This window comes from Cryptomeria japonica, chromosome 5 (assembly GCF_030272615.1).
Source record: "Cryptomeria japonica chromosome 5, Sugi_1.0, whole genome shotgun sequence".
Classification (NCBI taxonomy): Eukaryota; Viridiplantae; Streptophyta; class Pinopsida; order Cupressales; family Cupressaceae; genus Cryptomeria; species Cryptomeria japonica.
Window position 1 is genome coordinate 845,739,034 of NC_081409.1, and position 20,719 is coordinate 845,759,752.

At 38.2% G+C, this 20,719-nt stretch overlaps 1 protein-coding gene across 2 annotated transcripts in view; it reads left to right on the forward strand.

Moving 5' to 3' along the window:
* The window catches only part of LOC131062728 (disease resistance protein RUN1-like), a 28,770-nt gene extending 11,327 nt beyond the window's left edge, over positions 1–17,443 (forward strand). Inside the window, exons 1-2 of one of the 2 annotated variants that reach the window (XM_057996450.2) lie at positions 12,643–13,424; positions 14,992–17,443. In XM_057996450.2, the coding sequence (XP_057852433.2) occupies positions 12,922–13,424; positions 14,992–17,359 (2,871 nt within the window). In that variant the 5' untranslated portion in view covers positions 12,643–12,921 and the 3' untranslated portion in view covers positions 17,360–17,443. Of the gene's footprint in view, positions 1–12,642; positions 13,425–14,991 lie in introns of those variants that run through there. The other variant, XM_057996451.2, reaches the window with a different exon arrangement.
* The last annotated feature ends 3,276 nt before the right edge of the window (positions 17,444–20,719 follow it).

Sequence of the window (20,719 nt, forward strand, 5' to 3'; positions counted from 1 at the left end):
GTTCATGGTTATGCACAGCCTTCGCAACCAGATCCGCAACCAGATCCACTATATCCTCCTTGGTAATCTCATCCATCTTCACCACCTCCTCATCCAGAGCACTAACAACTTGGGCTCCCATATTCTCCAGTTTTTCCATCTTCATGACCTCCTCTGAGTCCACTAGATTGATCGAGCCCATAGGTTCCCTTTCCAACTTAGCATTTCCGATATCCATAGGGGGCCAGAAGTGTCCACATCCTTAAGATCTCCCCCCTCCTTGTCATCAATACATTCCTCATGGGTATCAGAGACACATTTAGTTTTTGGTTTTTTCTCGAAGGAGCCCTTAGACGTAGGGTAAGTGCACAAAGATGGTGGTCAAAAAGGGGGGTATAAGTGGACACTTTTTTTTTGAAATCAGGTGAACCTAAACTTGGAGGCAAAATTTGAAAGTCATCCACTCAAGATATGAAGATAATCAAAGAACAAATATTGTAGTACTTTGAATCTAGTTTCCAAACTAATAAACTTTTTCAAAATTGGATAAGATTAAGGGGGTCAAATCCTTCGTGCACAAAAAACAGTCCCTAATTTTTTCAGAAAAACATAACATAGTGTCTGACATGCGCATCAAAAAAGTCATAGTTAGATTTATTATTTTACAAATCCTTCAGCAGAAAGATAGTTAAGAGTGAGCACTAGAATATATGTATTTTTTTGTAATTTTTTATTGAGTATTTTTTTTTTAATGATTTTTCCAATCGAGCACATCCTGAAAATTAGGTACCTGTTCATGCGCGAAGCATAAGTTGCACTAAAAAAATCAAAAATACAATTTTATTTTTTTTAATTGTAAAGAATCAAGTGCACTACAATAATATATTATTTTTAAAAAATTTGGATAAGTATATCAAAAGTTATTAAAAAAATGGTGCACATATGTCTGTGAGAACTATGGAGACACCGGTAAAAGAAATTCAATAATAATATGTTATTGTTGTTCAAATTTTTAAAAAAATTATATGGTTAGAAAGCTCAGAAGATGGGTGAAAATATGTTGGCAATTTTAGAAACACCCACTTGATGAAGTGTAAACCTGATGATGACAAAGTTGAGAAACCAAGTTGATAAAATAAAACACGTCAAAAAGGAGGGAAATGGAGGGAAATCAAACTTCCAAACCATAGCTTTGTCATCCAGGCCTATTTCCAAGCCTAAACAGTCAAAAGCGCGTACGGGGGTACCTATGGTATAAAAAGCGCGTATGGGGTACTTATGGTGTAAGAAGCACATTTTTTACTATAAAAAGCACGTACGCACTATTTTAACTATAAAAAGCGCATACGCGCTTTTAATGTTTAAATTTTGGGAGTGTGTATAGTATGATATTGTATATAATATGTGTATATATATAATATATAATTTATATATAATATAAAAATATATAATATATAATATTTATATATATGTATATAATAATATATAATATTTATATATGTATATATGTATATAATAATATATAATATATTAAGTATATATATACACACATATGTGTGTATCTATGTGTATTGTCTCCCTCTCTCCCACTCTCAAGCACATACAAGGTGCCTCTCTCTCTCTCTCTCTCTCTCTCTCTCTCTCTCTCTCTCTCTCTCTCTCGCTCTCTCTCCCCCACTCTCTCCCTCTCCCCCTCTCTCTCTCACTCCCTCTACCTCTCTCCCCTTCTCCCTTCCTCCATACCCCATCTCTCTCTCTCTCTCTCTCTTCCTCTCCCTCCAATATATCTTCTTTTTTTTGCATATATATAAGGTGATAAGAAGATTGACAAGGTGGTCGGTTTTCTTTTTTTTTTAAAAGAAGATAGGATATAAAGTAGAACATTTGAAGAAAATGAACGTATTGGTTTCTTTGGATTGTGTGGATGTGTTGTTTGGATAATATTTATGGGTCATATGGTGTACTAAGGGGTCCTATGGTGTATTATGATCCCTTAGGTGTCATTATGGGTCATATGGTGTTCTATGATTCCTTAGGACACCATATGACCCCTTAGGACTCCATATGGTGTTGTTATGGGTCATATGGTGTCCTAAAGGGTCATATGGTATTCTATGACCCCTTAGGATACCATATGATCCCTTACATGTCATTATAGGTCCTATGGTGTGCTAAGGGATCATATAGTGTCCTATGACCCCTTAGGATACCATATGACCCCTTAGATGTTGTTAGGGGTCGTATTGTGTTCTAAGGGTCATATGGTGTCCTATGAGCCATTAGGACACCATATGGTATCGTTATGTGTCTTATATTGTCGTATGACCCCTAGGACACCTTATGACCACTTAGGACACCATATGGTGTCATTAGGGGTCATATGGTCTCCTACGACCCCTTAGGACACTATTTGACCCCTTAGGACTCCATATGGTGTCATTATGGATCATATGGTGTCCTAAAAGGTCATATAGTGTTTTATGACCCCTTAAGACACCATTTGGTGTCATTATGGGTTGTATGGTGTGCTAAGGGGTCATATGGTGTCTTATGACCCCTTGGGACTCCATATGACCTCTTACATGTCGTTATGGGTCATATGGTGTCCTAACGGGTCATATGGTGTTCTATGATCCCTTAAGACACCATATGATCCCTTAGGACTCCATATGGTGGTGTTATGTGTTGTATGGTGTCCTAAAGGGTCATATGGTTTTCTATGACCTCTTAGGACACCATATGATCCCTTAGGTGTCATTAGAGGTCATATTGTTTCCTAAGAGGTCATATGGTGTCCTATGACCCCTTAGGACACCATATGACCCCTTAAGACACCATACGACCCATAACGACATCATATGGTGTCCTAAGGGGTCATACGATGCCATATGACCCCTCAAGATATCATACGACCCATAACACCACCATATGGTACCCAAAAGGGCCATATGGTGTTCTATGACCCCTTAGGACACAATTTGGCATCATTATAGGTCCTATGGTATTCTAAGGGATCATATAGTGTCCTATGACCCCTTAGATTTTGTTAGGGGTCGTATTGCATTCTAAGGGTCATATGGTGTCCAATGACCCATTAGACACCATATGGTATCGTTATGTGTCTTATGGTGTTGTATGACCCCTAGGACACCTTATGACCACTTAGGACACCATGTGGTGTCATTAGGGGTCATATGGTGTCCTAAGGGGTCATATGGTCTCCTACAACCCCTTAGGAGACTATTTGACCCCTTAAGATTCCATATGGTGTCGTTATCGATCATATGGTGTCCTAAGAGGTCATATAGTGTTTTATGACCCCCTAGGATACCATTTGGTGTCATTATGGGTCGTATGGTGTGCTAAGGGGTCATATGGTGTCCTAAGGAGTCATATGGTGTCCTATGACCCCTTTGGACAAATGCATGGATCCCTAGGATATCATATGATGCCTGAGAATACCTTTTGACCCTAGAGAGGGAGAGAGGGGGAGGAGAGGGAGGCAATGGGAGAGAGATACACCTAAGAGAGGAGGAGAGTGAGATAGAGAGATAGAGACTAAGAGGGAGAGACGAGATAAATGTGTGTGTGTGTGTGTGTGTGTGTGTGTGTGTGTGTGTGTGTGTGTGAGAGAGAGAGAGAGAGAGAGAGAGAGAGGGAGGAGGTATAGAGAGATCTAAGAGGTGGATAGAGGGATAGGGAGAGAAAGAGAGACCTAAGAGGTGAAGGGGGGAAAGGTGAGAGAGAGAGAGAGGAGGTATAGAGAGATATAAGAGGGTGAGAGATAAAGAGAGTTTGAGTGAGAGGGAGGAAGGGGTGGAAGGATATTACAAGAGACTAGAGAGAGAGAGAGAGAGGTGCGAAGAGAGGGAGAGAGGGAGAGAGTGAGAAAGAGAGGTAATGAGAAAGGGAGAGAGGGAGGGAGAGGGGAGAGGGAGAGAATGAGAGAGAGACACTTGAGAGAAGGAGAGAGTGAGATAGAGAGAATGAGGATGAGAGGGAGAGACTTGAGAGAGAGAGAGAGAGAGAGAGAGAGAGAGAGAGAGAGAGAGAGAGAGAGAGAGAGAGAGAGAGAGAGAGAGAGAGAGAGAGAGAGAGAGAGAGAGAGAGAGAGGTGGGGAGGGGGAGGTAGGTAGAGAGTGGGAAAGAGATACACTTGACAGAGGAGGAGAGTGAGATAGAGAGATAGAGAGGCAGATAGGGAGAGAGACTTAAGAGAGAAAGAATGGGAGAGAAGAAGGGGTATGGAGAGAGAGAGAGAGAGAGAGAGAGAGAGAGAGACTTGATAGAAGAGGAGAGATATTTGAGAGAGGGAGAGAAACTTGATAGAGATATTTGAGAGAGGGAGAGAAAGAGAGGGATATATGAAAGAGAGAAAGAGGGTGAGGGAGATGAGAAAGAGACAGAGAGATACTCGAGAGAGGGAAGAAAGTAGAGAGGGAGATGCCTAAGAGACAAAAAGGTAGGGGTTAAGGAAGAGAGAGGGGGAATGTAGGGAAGAGATGAGAGACATAATGCTGATATGAGCATGTTGATTACTGAAATTTGACTAAGTCTGAAATTTATAAGAATACTCAAAAAACTAGAATCTCCATTATAACTCTGAGAGATCGAGAACCACTCTCAAACATCTTGAAAGTATATACATAAAATATAACTTAAAGTATATCACTTATACTTAAATGTTATATTTTATGTATATATCCTACTGAAAAACCTAATGGAATGCTAGGTGAATTGCATTTTATTGACAGATAGAACCGCATACGCGGTTTTAGTTTTTACTTAAACCGCGTACGCGGTTAGTATTCTTTATACCGCATACGCAATTAGTATGTTTTAAACCACACACACGGTTTAGCTTTGGTTAGGCTCGGCAAAATGAGCCTAAACGCGTACGGGGTTCTTTAAATTTGAAATACCCCATACGCGTTTTGGTGTTTTTCATGTGTTTTTTTTGGTGTGTCCACTTTTCTGACCACCATCTTTGTGCACTTACCTCGTAAGTCTACGGGATCTCTTCCTTCCTTCCATGTTTGGAGAGGGGTTTTCCTCCTCCATTTCCTCTGATGAAGAGATGTAATCAATAACAATTATTTTGCGCTTCATCGAAGTTTCCCCTCTGCCCTTGGGAGGAGTATGAAACTTCTCTTAACCAGTGGAGGGAAAGGGCACAAAGTGGGTAATTTTAGTTATAGCGATAGAGGGAGGAAATTGGGTGGCCACAAAGGCATCATGCATGAATTGGAAAAACCTAGGAATAGCAAGGCCATAAGAGAAGGCCGAAAGAGGGTGCAAGGCTGAAATAGAGGGTTGAACCAGCATAAGGTTCCTAGGTGGGCAGAGAGACAAATGGAAGTTATAGAGCTTGTAAATAAGGCCTTGGTGAAGCGGGATAGGTGGCTTATCACCATTTTTGGGGTCCATGGCTTCTCTAATAGAAATTTCTAGAGAATGCAGTAAGAAAAATGGTAAACAAATCAAGTCATTATTATGCAAGTGGTTGAGTAAAGGCAGGTGGTAGTCGTAAAATACCTTGAAACGACCTTCCAACATAAAGTATTTCATTATCATCAGGCATATTTGATTCCAAGGGTGTTTTAGCTCCTCATGGGCAAAACCACCCTGCATTTTCACCTGCTCCTCCTTGCTTTTGAAGAAATGTTTCAGACCTTCACTATTGGACACATGGCTGGTCCTCTTCCACCTTCTCCCTTCTAGTGAAAGGCATGTTGTTTTAGAAATTGAGTCTTTTGAGACCTCAAAAGAGACACCCCTAATCGTGACCCTTCTCCCCACCCAAGAGGTTGCAAACCGAGTTGAGAGATGCTCATCATGGCCACAAAGGGACTCCATGAAATTAGAAACCCCTCCTTCAAGACAACAATTCCAAACCAAAGAATCATTCTTGAAGTTGTTTGGTTTATTAGGTTCGTATCGCACTCTATCACCCCCATAGCCAAGACAGAGAAATCTTGATTAGCAGAAGACATAAGTAGAGCCACACAAAGAATGCAACTTTCAAAGGAAATAGAAATAACTATTTCACAAGGGTCGGATAAATTAAGCCTGATTTGAATATCAAAGCACAAAAAAATGGAATTATTGCCATTAATGGCCTTGGAAATAGGGAAATTGTGCAAGTCATTAATCATAACATGAGACAAGACCTTAGGCAAGTAGGAAATAATCTTGCAATCGAAGCTAGTTTGATTAATAATGATATTGGTGGCACATGGCTTAAATTGCATATGACGAGCCTTGAAAACAATCCAGCGAGGCCGATTTCCTAACATATCATCACCCTTCCACAACATCATAAGGGGATGACCCCAAAAAGCATACCAAAAAATGATTGCCTCATACACCTCACCTTTGGTGTCCATGTTGGCATTCCTTCTCATCCAACTATTGGCAGTGGTCATCAGCATATTGCCCTATTCAAATTCAAAAAATAATTCCTCCCAAGACCCCAAAGAGTCAAGAGGAAAAACAAAAGGCGGCTAAAGAAGAGCATCATCATAGGGATGAATTTTACTACCTTCAGCTTTCAAGAGGGAGTTAACATGGGAAGGCAAGGAGTTATGGTTCCTCCAACATCTTAGGCCCATGTTCACTAATCCTAGGGCTGCCAGGGTATCAGCTACCCCATTGCCTTCCCTATACACATGCATGATGCAGGAGTCAAACCTAGAAATGAGCTTAAGAATATCTCTAACGATACCTTCAATAGTCCAGTTGAATCTATTCTGCCCTTCGACAACATCAATTATGAGCTTAGAGTCCCCTTCAATTTCCAGATTCCTTATGCCCATGGAGAGAGACAACTGGACCCCCCAAGCGAAGGCCATAGATTCTGCTTGATTGCTAGAGTGGCCATTTAGATTCACTTCATAGGAAACAACTAAGGCCCCACTATGAATTCTAATAACACCGCCCCCTTCTGCAAGGCCTAGATGAGCAGCCCCCTCAAAATTGAGTTTGTAGCAGTCGAGAATAGGGGGGAACCAAAAGGTATTCTACCTTAGGAGACGTTTAGTGCCATCAAAGTGAGCAAAGGAGCTAGGGAGGTTCCATCTACGAGTGATCTACCAGTCTTGATTTGAGGGAGGATTGGATGGCACTTTAACCCTAGTAACAAAAATATTCTCAAGGATGAGCTTTAGGAAACCGACAAAAACAAATTCTAGAGAGGCCTCCTTATCCCTAAAGATCCTATTATTTCTTTCCTTCTAAATGCTCCAGCAGAGGTGTGGGGGAATTTGTCTCCAAAGTTGGTGGACGAGAGGATTGGAAGAGGTGCCCCCAAATTCTTGCATCAAATACAACATGTTTTCATTCATGGTCCAGCAAATGTTAAGCTTGTGACAAACCATCCCCCAAAGGTCCTTGGCAAAGACATAGTGCAGGAAAAGATGGGGGGAGCTTTCAACATCCATTTTACAAAGGACACATCTGTTAGGGACCTGGAATCCTCTTTTAGCCAAGTTGTCCCGAGTCATAATTTTGTTATGCAGAGTAGTCCACTAGAAGAAATTGATCATAGGGATGAGTTGAGGATTCCAAACCTCTTTCCAATTGATAAGCGAGGCAAGTTTATGCAGTAGGGTGTTGTAAGCAGTCTTAACAGAGAAATCACCAGAGGGGTCCCATTTCTAAAAGTATTTGTCCTCCCTAGGAAAGAGGGGGAGAAAGGTCCTAGCCAGCAGCTTCTACAGCACACTAGAAACCAAAAGCAGGAGAGGTTGGTCAAAATAACAATCCACCATAGTCTTCCAAGTACTGTTGAGGAAGTAGTTAGAGACCTTTTCCCAAAATAATCTTTTGGTAGTAACCTCAATCCTTCTAACGGAGGGGGGGGAGCTAAGAGGGGCTTTTCCCCAAGCCAACAATCCTCCTAGAAAAGAATATTTCTGTCATTTCCAATAAACCACTTCATGCCTTGGGAAATGGGGTCCCTACAACTGATAATATTATTCCAAATTTTAGACTCTCTCGGGAGTCCATCTCCATTTAAAGCTGAGAGAAAACTACCATTGCCAAGGTATTTAGCCCTCATCATATGACCCCAATCTAGGTCCTTGTGAACATGCTTCCAGGGCGTTTTGATCATGAGAGCCTTGTTAAAGTGGGTAATTTTACAAATACCCAATCCCCCTTGCAATTTTGGGTAGCAGACTTTATCCCAACCCACAAGAGAAAGCCTTTTTTTCTCTTCCATCCCAGTCCAAAGAAAAGTTCTTTGGATAATTTTTAGTTTGTCAGACATGGTAGTAGAAATTTTGAAGAGGGAAAGGAAGTAGATAGGGATACCCTAGAAGGACAAAGCCAACAACTGAAGCTTCCCCGAACTATTGAGAAACCTTCCCTTCCACCTAACCAATGTTTTCTGCAATCTTTCCAATATAGTCACCCAAAAGGAGTTGGAGACATCCTTGATAGTTAGAGGTAACCCAAGGTAAGTACCTAGGAGGGAATCCATTTGACAACCAAGGATCACACAAATTTTATCTTGAAGTTTGTCAATAGTGTGAAAAAAGTAGATATTGATTTTATCATAATTAATGTGCTGACCTGAGGCATCCACATACTAGTTGAGGAAGGATTTCCATCCCTTAGCCTTGACCATCGAAGAGATCCCAAAGAGAATGGTGTCATCCACAAAATAATATAGAATAGTACGAGGAACAGTGGAAGCAGGTTTGATCTCCAAGAGGGCCCCTCTGTAAACCATAGAGTTAAATTTTTTTGTCAGAACTTTAGCTAAAATAATAAAGAGGTAGGGTGAAAGGGGGTCACCTTGTCTCAGCCCCCTAGAGGCCCCAAAGGTCTCCTAAGGGCTCCCATTCAAAAGGACATAATAGTTAACTGTAGTTATGCATTCCCTAACAAGGTTCAACAACTTACCCCCAACACCAAGATTTTGCAGCACTTTAAAAAGAAAGCTCCATTTCACTCTATCATAGGCCTTAGAGATATCTAATTTTAGTATCATACCAGGTTTACGACTTTTGTCCATAGAGTGAATGATCTCATGAGTGGAGATGGCCGCATCAAGGATTTGTCTGTCAAGGACAAACCCCTTTTGACTCAAACTAATGAGGGAGTCCAGAAAGGGTTTAAGTCGATTGACTAAGACTTTGGTAAAGATTTTGTAAATAGTGTTGCAAAGGTTGATTGGGCAAAAGTCTTTTAGGAAAGATGACTCTTGGATTTTAGGGACCAAAGCAATGAAGGTGTTATTTAACTTCTTGAGAAGATTTCTAGATCTGAAGAAATCTTTAGTAGCAAGAACCACATCATCACCAACTACATCCCAAAAGTCTTGGAAAAAATCGAGAGGGAAGCCATCAGGTCAAAGCTTTGAATGCCCCCATAGAAAACACCACATTCCTAACTTCATCCTTAGAGACCAGGGTCATGATAAGTTCATTGTCTTCCATCATGAGGGGGGATGGGAGGCAATGAAGGAGGTTCTCATCAAGGATAGGGTCTCTAGTTCCATAGTCATCCTGGAACAGGGAGGAGAAATAGTCAATTGCCATGTTTCCCAAGCTTTCTTTATCTTTGACAACCTGATTGTGGTCATCATTTAAACAAGAAATGTGGTTCCTTCTCTTGTGGATATTAGTTGATCTATGAAAGAAAGCAGTATTTTTATCTCCCTCTTTTAACCATTGGACCTGAGATTTTTGTTTCTAGTATGGTTCTTCCCTAGTAGAGTTCTCCTTCCATTTCCTTCTCAAAGAGGCCTCCTCTAGGTGGGTCTCTATAAGGAGTTCCCCATTGTCAATTTGTTCCTGGATAGTCGCCAATTTGTTGTTGATTTCCTATTTTTGAACAAAAATATCACCAAAAGTGTTTTTGTTCTAGCCCCTCACATTCCACCTGATCAAGTCCAATTTCAAGGCAACACGAAACATAGGTGTGCCAGGGAAATTAGTATTCCACCAGCGTTTAATGCAGTCTTTGAACTCAGGGTGGGTATTCCACATAACTTCATATCTAAAGGGGTAACTTCTCCTATGACAATTGGAGAAATTGGAAAAGGGGATTATGGTCAGACATCGTTTTGGGGAGAGCCGACAGTTTCACATTAGAACCAATACCCCAATTACCCGAGATAAGAAATCTATCCAATCTGACCTGGATAAGGTCCTTTCCTTTTCTAAGATTGGACCAGGTAAATCTTTGACCAATTAGATCCACATCAAATAAACCATTCTTGCTTATGAAATCTGCTAGGTCTTTCATGCTGTCAGAGTACTCCTGAGTACCTCTCATTTTTTTAGAGGGGAAAAGCAGAGAATTGAAGTCCCTCGCAATCGTCCAATGAGAATTGGAATCATTATAAAGGACATAAATATCATTCCAAAGAGATAGCTTTCCCAATCTAACATTACGGGCATAAACATTAATGAGGAACCAAGATCCCAGAGCAGAAGAGAGCCTGGAGACAACAAAGTTGGCAGAAGAGGTAATCAGGCTGCCAGAGAACCTAGTTGGGTCCCACATAGTGACTAAACTGCTAGAGGCTCCGCTAGCATCACTAATGAAGAACTCAGCCCCAGGCCAAATTTTCCCAGCAATGAAAGAAAAGGGAGCTTTAGTCATTTTGACCTCCTAGAGGAGGACCTCAATTTTATTTTGAAAGATACAATTCTTAAGAGCATACTGCTTTTGAGGGTTGTTTAGGCCCCTCATATTCCATGAGAGCGCCTTCATTTCTTACCTTTTATTGTCGTTTCCAAGGCCCGCTATATGCCATTAGCAGCTTCCCTTGCTGCTTCCTTTTGTCTAGATAGTCTTTGTGATGAGTCGCTCGTCTTTAGGTCTGTCCCAACATCAGTCTTCACATTCCTAGTCTTACGTCTCTGGGTGATCTAGCCATCATCAATAGGAAGTTGGCAACCACTAGAGGAAGCTCCAGGAGAGGAGAAACCCTTGCCCGAGGAAGGGGTAACCGACAGAGAAGTTGGGCATGAAGAACCTTTCAGGAGTAATATCTCAGGAGGGGACCCAATGGACCCATGGGCTATCATGGATATGGAGCCATTAGCAATCTCACCCTCCTCCCAAGAGGAGATAATCTTTAGAGGGGTGGAGATAAGAACCTTTGAGGGGTTGAGTTCAAAATTTACCTCTTTTGGAGCTAATAACATCACCTTGTTCGACAAGGGGTTGGGGGCTCCCGCAACTACTTTAGCAGGTGAGTAGAGAATTTTGTTTAAACTCTCTGTAAAGGGGTAGTCCTCACAACTAGTCCCGGGATCCTCCATAGAAGCAACGTCATTGCTGGTACCTTCCTCAACTGTAGGGTCTTGGGGTCTTAAACTTTGCATTGAGAGATTATATGACCCACCTTGTGGCATTTGTGGCAAAAGAGGGTAGCATTTTCATAGACCAGGCCCTGGGTCCAACTTCCCAACCTAGACTTGAGAGTAATGAAGTTAGGAAGATTCTCGTTGACCGTAGCCTGCACATAGAAGTGCGTATAGACCAGTTTGGATTTGGTTCTAGTTAGTTCGTCGACACCCACATAGTGCCCAAAGGTATTGCCAATCCATTTGAAAATGACTTCATACCAATATTCAAGAGGGAGCCTCGAAAGGCGGACCCAAACCGAAGCTAACTTATGCAGGTCAGTGGTCGAGTCAAAATCAGCCTTCCATTTATAGAGAGATAGGTTACATCTGCCATAGGTCCAACAACCAGAGAGGACCATAACAACGTCTTCCTCTGCAGTAAATTTGAATAGGAAGAGAGCCCCAGGCATTGCACTAATTGAGACACTTCCTTTCAATCTCCATTATGTCCAAAACCCATTTCCTAACCATTTGCACTGTAGGTCAGAGGGAGAAAACTTTTCCCACTAGAGTGTTGCTCATGTTTAGCAGAATGCGGTCCAAGACTTTATTAGGGAGCTCAATAGCCGTTCCTTCTTCAATCTATAAGCAAACTAGGACAAGATTGGGGTCCACCTCCCCTAAAGCTTTCCCTATCAGCACATTTTTCCATCCCTTGATAGTCGTGCTATCAACAGAGGTCCCTTTATCTCTTAGCTCATCATGAGCAACCTAATCCTTGGGTATAGGGATGGAATCCACAGGTATGTTTGAAACCGCCACGGTTTTAGGACAGTCAACAGTCACTTCCTTCGGGGGGAGTTAACAAGCAGTTTATCAACTACAACCGCACCCACCGAAAGGCCAGAAAGGGATGCGACAGTAGATGTCAGCACTGCAGCGTCCGGAAGGGGATCAGGGTCAGCTGGTTGGGGGGGGGATGATCCCCACCCACAGGAGCCATCATGGACAGGGAAGGTTCAAAATTCAAAAGTTGCAGAGCGGGAGTGGGGATGATAAAATTAATTCAAATTAATTTATATTTTTGTTTATATGAAAAAAAAAATTGTATAACAAATTTAATAAAGATAAAATATTATTAAAAATGATAATAAAAATAAAATAAAAAATATTTTTTAAGATATTTATGGACTTTCTTTATATATATATATATATATATATATATATATGTTGGTCTTAAAGTTAATAAAAAGAAAACTATTTTTTTTTTACTATAATCCGAAGGGAAATACGAAAGGAAAGTTCCCTCTATTGAAAAAGTCAAAGAATCTAGAGGAAGGACAAAAATGACGTGGTAATAAGTAAGCACACTTGCCCTTGCCAGTGAAGCTGCATTAAAATACTGACCCTGTCCTGGCCAGGGGAGCTGCACTAAAATACTTACCTGCCCCAATTGACTGGGGTGAACAATTTTGGCTGTCATCTGCAATCTAAAACTACATATAACATGGCAATGTGTAATCACATTTGTATGGTTGAGTTGTACATCTCAAAAATTTGGGTTAAATCTTCTCCTCTGTTTTCTCTCTATCACTCACTAGTAAGCTTTCCTCGCTTCAGATCCAGATGATCTAAGATGGAGTCATACAGGCCTCCCACAACTAAGCTTGCCTTCCACAGTGATAAGAGGTATCATGTATTTCTGAGTTTCAGGGGACCAGATGTCAGAAAGTCTCTGGTTGATCATCTTTATGAAGCTCTCTCTGCAGCAGGACTCAATGTCTTCTTAGATAGCGAGAAATTGGAAAAGGGGGAAAACATTGGGTTCAACTTGGAAAGAGCGGTGGAGGGCAGTGTCATACGCATTCCTATATTTTCCAAAGGTTATGCAGACTCAGTTTGGTGTCTCAAGGAGGCTGCTGCAATGGTGACCACTCCTGGTTTGATCATTCCTCTCTTTTATTATGTGGAGCCAACTCATGTCAGATATCCTCTCAATCACTCCAGTCCCTATAACAAATCCTTTCTCAGACATTATAGCCGGTCCGATGGGTACCCAACAGAAGAGATTGACAGGTGGAAGCATGCCCTTCTACAGATCTGTGAACGCTCAGGCTGGTCCATGGATATCACTCAAGGGTATGTAACGAATTTGAATTTTACTTCATGCTCGCTTTTCCATACTTTTTTTGTTACTTATTTCATGGCTACCACTGGATAATAGGTGATCGATATACCCCCAGGGCTTAGGGTTTGAGGGAAGGGGCTTGGATTTATTTTCAACAATAAATTATAATTAATAATCAATAAAATAGTATGAATCTGTCCTATAAAAATAGTTTCAGGGGGTTTAGTGCGTAACAATTTTTTTATTTTTATTTTTGGTTGGATGATCAGTTATTTTAATTGGTTGTTAATATTTTTAAATTTTTAACAATTAGAATTTTATTTAAGATCGGAGTTTTCCTTTTATTTTGACAATCAGTTATTATAACTATTTTTTAATATTTAACTTTTAGTTATTTTTAAAGTAATGATGAAAAACAAATTATTATTAAAATATTATAATGTAAAAATAAGAAATTATATATATATTTCATAATTTCTAAATTTTATTCTTTATTTATACTTTTTCAAAAATATTTTTTTGTTTTTTATTTATTTCTTCAATTTGGATATTAAAACAAATGACATATGCATAGCAATGAATACTTAAACTATGACTTTTAGCAAGGTGAAAAAAAATACATGTATGATATAGTCATTGTTAAAGTAAAAGTAAGAATTTGGTAATAATCTTGTCTTTATTTTTTATTTATCTTCTGTTTCATTTGCTATTAATTTTTTCCAATAAATTTATAAAAAGGCAAGGTTAGTTTTTAGACCACTACCAAAAGAACTGATATTTAAAATTTTTAATAAATGGGTCCCTAATAAAATTATTTTTCTCATACAATATTTTAAAACTTTAGCATTTATTTGTTTTAAATTAAAATTAATTGCTGAATTATTCATAGTTTTTCCATTTGAATGATTAAGTTTATATATTTCATTTGATTAGATTAGATAAAGTTTAAAAAAAATCATTTTATTTATATTATTATATTATTTTTTAAATTTTTAGAAGACTATCAATTCTGAAATGCTTTATGTTACTTTACATCCTTTTGTTTTCTTTCAATTGAAAAAATTTTAAGCTTGCAGAATTATATATTACTGTTTCATTTCAAGAAAACATATCAACTTCAAATATAATTTAAATGTATTAATCATATTAAAGAGTCTTAAAATAATATATTTTTTATTTAAATTTCTTTTTTTTATTTAAAATTAATTTATATATAATGATGATATCAGTTAATAAAATTTCTCACTTCTAATTAAATGTAAAATCTTTTAAGAACTATTTGTTTAAAATTATTTTCAAAGTTTTACATAATTGATTAAGAACCATAATTTATTTTATATCTAATTTCTACATTTTTTATTTGATTAAATTTTTTTTATTTCTATTTTTTTGATTTCTTTAATTTTATTATTTTTACCACTAACTACTTTTTACAAATGATCTTTAATAGGTATAAATTGAATATTGTGTTTTCCCATATTTCTTAAATGTTATGTATAAAATGAATATTGTGTTTTCCTAATCTCTGGGCGAGGACAATAATTAGCGCTTCTCCTAATCTCATTATTATTTTTGCAGCTTTGAAGCTCGCCTAGTAAAGAAGGTAGTGTATGACTTGATTCAGACATTGGATAGACTGCCATTAGAAGTTTCCAAGCATCCAGTTGGGATAGACAGCATGAAGAATGAACTGATGCAAGAATTGCGTCTAAATTCAACAAATGAGGTGATTAAACTTGGAATATGGGGAATTGGTGGTATTGGCAAGACCACAATTGCCAAGGCCTTGTACAATCAACTTTATTCTGAGTTTGAAGCTGCTTCTGTTGTATTTAATGTCCGCACGACCGCAGCAGGGCCCAAAGGGTTTAGAGATTTGCAGAGAAAAATTCTTAAAGATTTATGCAAGTATGGTGGAGAGGTAGACAGCGTTGAAGAAGGCAAATCTTTGTTGAGGGATCGTCTCGGAGGAAAACGTGTGCTGGTTATTGTGGATGATGTGGATGCTGATGAACAATTGGGTGCTTTGGTTGGGGATTGGATGGCTCCTGGAAGTAGAGTTATTATAACTTCCAGAGACAAACATATTCTCAATGTTGCTCAGGTCCAATGCATCCGCGAGATAAGTGGATTGAAGATAGATGAAGGTCTCCAGTTGTTCAGCTGGCATGGTTTTCTCAAAGCATGTCCAAGTCCCAGTTACGAGGATCTGTCCAAAAAAATTGTAGAAGCTTGTAAGGGGCATCCTCTTTCACTGGAAGTGATAGGATCCTTCTTGTATGATAAAAAGGATGACACAGGTTGCTGGGTGGAAGCCTTTCACAACATTACTCTGCACCCAGGCATTCACGAAAGGCTCAAAATCAGCTATAATGGTCTTAGTGAGGAAGAAAAAGAAGTGTTTTTGGACATTGCTTGCTTTTTCAATGGAGAGGTCAAAACACTTCCCATTGTTTTCTGGAAATCCTTGTACAAGATGGTAGACACTGCCATAGTTAATCTTTCAATGAAGTCATTGATAAAGATTGATGACGAAGGAAAATTTGATATGCATGACCATTTACGAGATATGGGGCGGACCATTGCTGAAACAGCAAAAGAGGGTACCCGATTATGGGAGACTACCCATTTAAGCACCCTACACTACAACAATTTCTCTCGTCTTCGAATCAAAGCAAGCAGTCCACAAAGGCTTGAATTGCTTTACAGTCATCGTCTTCGCTATCTTCATTTGCAAAATTTGTCCATTGAAGACATGACTAAAGACACACTAGCCATGCTTCCTCCAGGTTTGATATGGTTAAGGTTGGAAAATTGCACCTTTGAAATCGGGATTAGTAGAGCGGTGAAGAAACCACGTCATTCCATATTTCTGGGTAACATTTGGCAATTGAAGATCATGGAAGTAATAAATTGCATTGATCTGGACGGTCCTTCTATCTCTTCCTTATTTTCACTTCCTAATATACAGCTGCAGCACTTGAAACTGGTCTTTTGTTGGGGCTTAAATATCCTGCCTGATAGCATTGGCAACCTGTCACAGCTGCAGTACTTGTACTTGTCACAATCTCCTGGGTTAAGAATCCTCCCTGATACCATTGGCAACTTGCCACAGCTGCAACATTTGGACTTGTCAAGATGTGGATGGTCAAATACCCTCTCTGATAGCATTGGCAACTTGTCACAGTTACAACACTTGGACTTGTCAAGATGTGATTGGTTAAATACCCTGCCTGATATCATTGGCAACCTGGCACAGCTGCAGCACTTGGACTTGTCAGTATGTGGAGGGTTAAATATCCTCCCTGAGAGCATTGGCAAGTTGGCACAGCTTCAGCACTTGGAATTGTCATATTGTGAAAGGTTAAATTTCCTCCCTGATAGCATTGGCAACCTGTCAGAGCTGCAGCACTTGGACTTGTCAAATTGTAAAAGGTTAAATTTCCTCCCTGAGAGCATTGGCAAGTTGGCACAGCTTCAGCACTTGGAATTGTCATGTTGTGAAAGGTTAAATTTCCTCCCTGATAGCATTGGCAACCTGTCACAGCTGCAGCACTTGGCCTTGTCAAATTGTAAAAGGTTAAATATGCTCCCTGATACAATTGGCAACCTATCACAGCTGCAGCACTTGGACTTGACATATTGTGAAGGGTTAAATATCCTCCCTGATGGCATTGGCAACCTGTCACAGCTGCAACAGTTGAACTTGTCATATTGTTGGAGATTAAATATTCTCCCCGATAGCATCGGCAACCTGTCACAGCTGCAACAGTTGGACTTGTCATATTGTTGGAGATTAAATATTCTCCCTGATAGCATCGGCAACCTGTCACAGCTGCGGTACTTGAGCTTACGTTGGAGTGCAATTGACCATCTTCCTGATAGAATTGGCAGGCTGTCTTATGACGATTCCACTGGTGTTTGTAGGCTTCCTAGACAATTATGAAAGATTGTAATGGACAGAAATTGAAATATTCTTAGTCCTACAGAGCGGGTAAATATCAAATATTTTAATTCATAAAAATTAAGTGCAGAGGGAGTATTGCATAGCTCTGGAATGATTCATGATATTTTAGTTCTTTCTTTGCAAACCATGCGTCCACCAAAAAATTACAAATTGCTGGAACATGTTTTGTGCTACTTTTTATTTTTATTTTTTAACATTGTGATTTGAGCTTAACATCATATAGGAGTTTACAGTAAACAACCTTAAATAATCTTTTAGAGGATATTTTTAAAAGAGATTAAAATTCATGTTAAATTATTACAATATTAAGAATAAGTTTTATTTATTTATAAAATTATATAAAAAATAAATATAATTGGATAATTAAGAAAGAGAAATTTTAATTTGGATTTATTATATCTTTATTAAATTATTATTGTGTGTTGATTAATTTTCTAATTCATTTTGAGAGATCTAGTAATTGTGGAAGAATCTTATAGAATTATCTTTCAAACATTTACTAGAACATTAACATTTAGGGCATCTCTCACATGTTTGCATATTGTCTTTGAATATTTAAAAAAGCCATTGACTTAATATTCAAGGAGTTTGACTAAAGGAATCAACATACTCTTATTGGTAAACTCCCAACCACACAAAAAAGTTTTTATATAGATTTAAAACATGTGTCTACAATATTAAATATTTAATGGAGAGCTTTTCAAAGCTCAGTAGCCATAGCATATACCAATTGCACAAGATAGATCAATAGGTGTATGATTGATCACGCACATACAAAATGGCTTAGACAAATAGACAACACATTTCCTTAAATTAGAGCATTCCTTTAAGCATCACTAAATTTTTATACATTTGTGTGCCATTTTAAGACATTTGTAATGACATATTTGATTTGAATTTCAAATATCATTATTTATTTCATTTTATTTATGAATATTTATTTCAATTTCATTATGTCTCAATTGTTATATCTAATCTAATTAATATTGATTAGTGCGTTGACTTAATATTGTTAGCCTAAAATTATTTAAAAGGTTAAAAATCTATTTAATTTTCCTGTTCAAAAAATTTAAAATAAATAATTATGTTGTAGAAATATCTAATCAAAAAAATTCCATCTAAATTACATTTTTATGTTGCACCTTAATTTTTTTTTTGGAAGATATTGTAAAGGAAAATATACCTTCTATAAAAAATATTTAACTCATAATCTCTAATCATCTCCATGGTTAGCCTATAGTGGTCCTTGATTCTAACCTCATGTTCATCAAGAAAATTGGCATAGTGATCTTCAAAGAAAAACATATGCTTATTATATGCCCCTATCAATGTGTTGATCTTTCTAATGAGATTGAATCTGGTGGCTCTTATGTTATTAAGGTAGTCCATGGCCAATGGGGCCATCTCTAATTCTCTTTTGGCATTTTACATGTTAGCTCAAGAGTATACCCCCACCTTAATGAGGAAAACATATATAGACTTATCGTTGCTTGGCACCATCCTTTGGATCTCTACAAATTGTCTATAAAGATCTAATAAAATGAACTTGTCGCTTGGATGTTGAGGAAGCTTGTAGGATTCATTGTGAAAACTAGCAATTTTGATGTAGGAAAATGTCTTAAATTGAATATATCAATTTTCCCATATTATCAATTTAGTGATTTCCTCCATAGACAACCTCATTGTAAAACCATTTTCCAGCCCTCTGATTATTACAAAAGTGAAGGAACCATTAATAAGACAATATTGCTTCTAGCTCTCCTTTAACTCTAGCTAGGGATAATGATTGTACACTTTTGCTAGTGCCAAGTTGGATTTCAAGATACTTGGAATATTGGTCCACATGATTGACACATGCCCTATTATTGATCATTTATCTAGTAATCCAAACAATACTTTCACTATTCCGAGTATCAATGTTTGTCAGACTCCCTTGGGCTATAACATACCTCAACCTCTTAGCTACACTGCTCCTACTTCCATTGTTCATGCTTTTGTAGTTGGTGTTGGCATTGGTTCTAGAAATGTTTCCACTACTCAAGTTTCTATTGGTATGGGTAATCCACCTCCTCTTGGCATTGCAATCCTAAACACCATAATGCAAAATATGGGGCAATTGCAATCACAACTTGCTAATCTCACTAATGTTGCTAATCGATCATCTCTTGCTCCATATTCTAAATACTCTCCTACCCCAAGGGTTTGAGATCTCGAAGTTTGATAATTTCAATGGTGATACTGATCCATAAATGCATATTAATTCTTTTACTACACTCTACATAGTGATTTCCATCATTAGGGTTACATATTGGCTAAGCTATTCTCTTAGTTGCCTTAAGGCACTGTGCTAGAATGGTACTATTCTATATCTAATAACTCCATCCGTTCTTTCAATTAGTTGATGGATGTATTCTCTTAAGGTTTCAAGAAAATATTGGAAACAAGGTCACTATTGATGACCATGTTCACTATAAGAAACAACCACGCAAAAAACTTAGTGATTTCATTTCCCATTATCAATCTATATATTGCAAGATCCTTTACGCCCACCTTGATGGTGATCTCTAGAGGATGTTCATCAAATAGTTTTCAACCAACACTTAGGAGGGAGAAAGTTTCTCTACTTAAGTATCCTTCCTTTTCCAACGTGTACTGCACTCAGAGACTATCAACACATGTTGGCTAAATTTAGAGCTTCTATTTTAAATTCTCATGTTGATAACTTTGGAGTTGCATTCTCTTCTAAAGGGTCCAAAAAAAAATTAGGCAATTGCTAATGTCATGACCATTCAAGTCAGGCAATTGGGAAGAACACACGAAGGCCTCAATGTGATTCAATGAAAGTATGGGTCATTTGCCTTGTTTATTTACTTGTGTCTCTAGTAATATTTTTTTTGGTGCAAGGGGAAAAGAAAGAAACACCATCAGACTAGATCCTATGCTTTTACAATGTGACATTCTCAAATCAGGGCAAATATACACATGTCCAGAGATTGCTCACACTTATACTCTAAGGATGTCTCTCGTGTCCCTTTTTTAAAATTTCTAAAATTGCAACTTACTAAAAATAGTAAGTGTGCAATCCCAAAATAGAAAATCAAGATCAATCAACAGTTTGGAAAATAATAATAAATTTGGTTGTTTGGTTGAGATTTGAATATTATTTAAATACCTAATATATTTAAATTTAATATTTACCTAATTTTGGCATGACCATTTGGGAAACTTCACCTGACTTATCTTTTTGGAAACAAATGGTTTTTTGGCAGCTTTGAGAAATGGAAAATTTCTTGGAAGTTGTAGAGATTTTGGGAAATGGAAGTTTCTTTGGAATTTGTA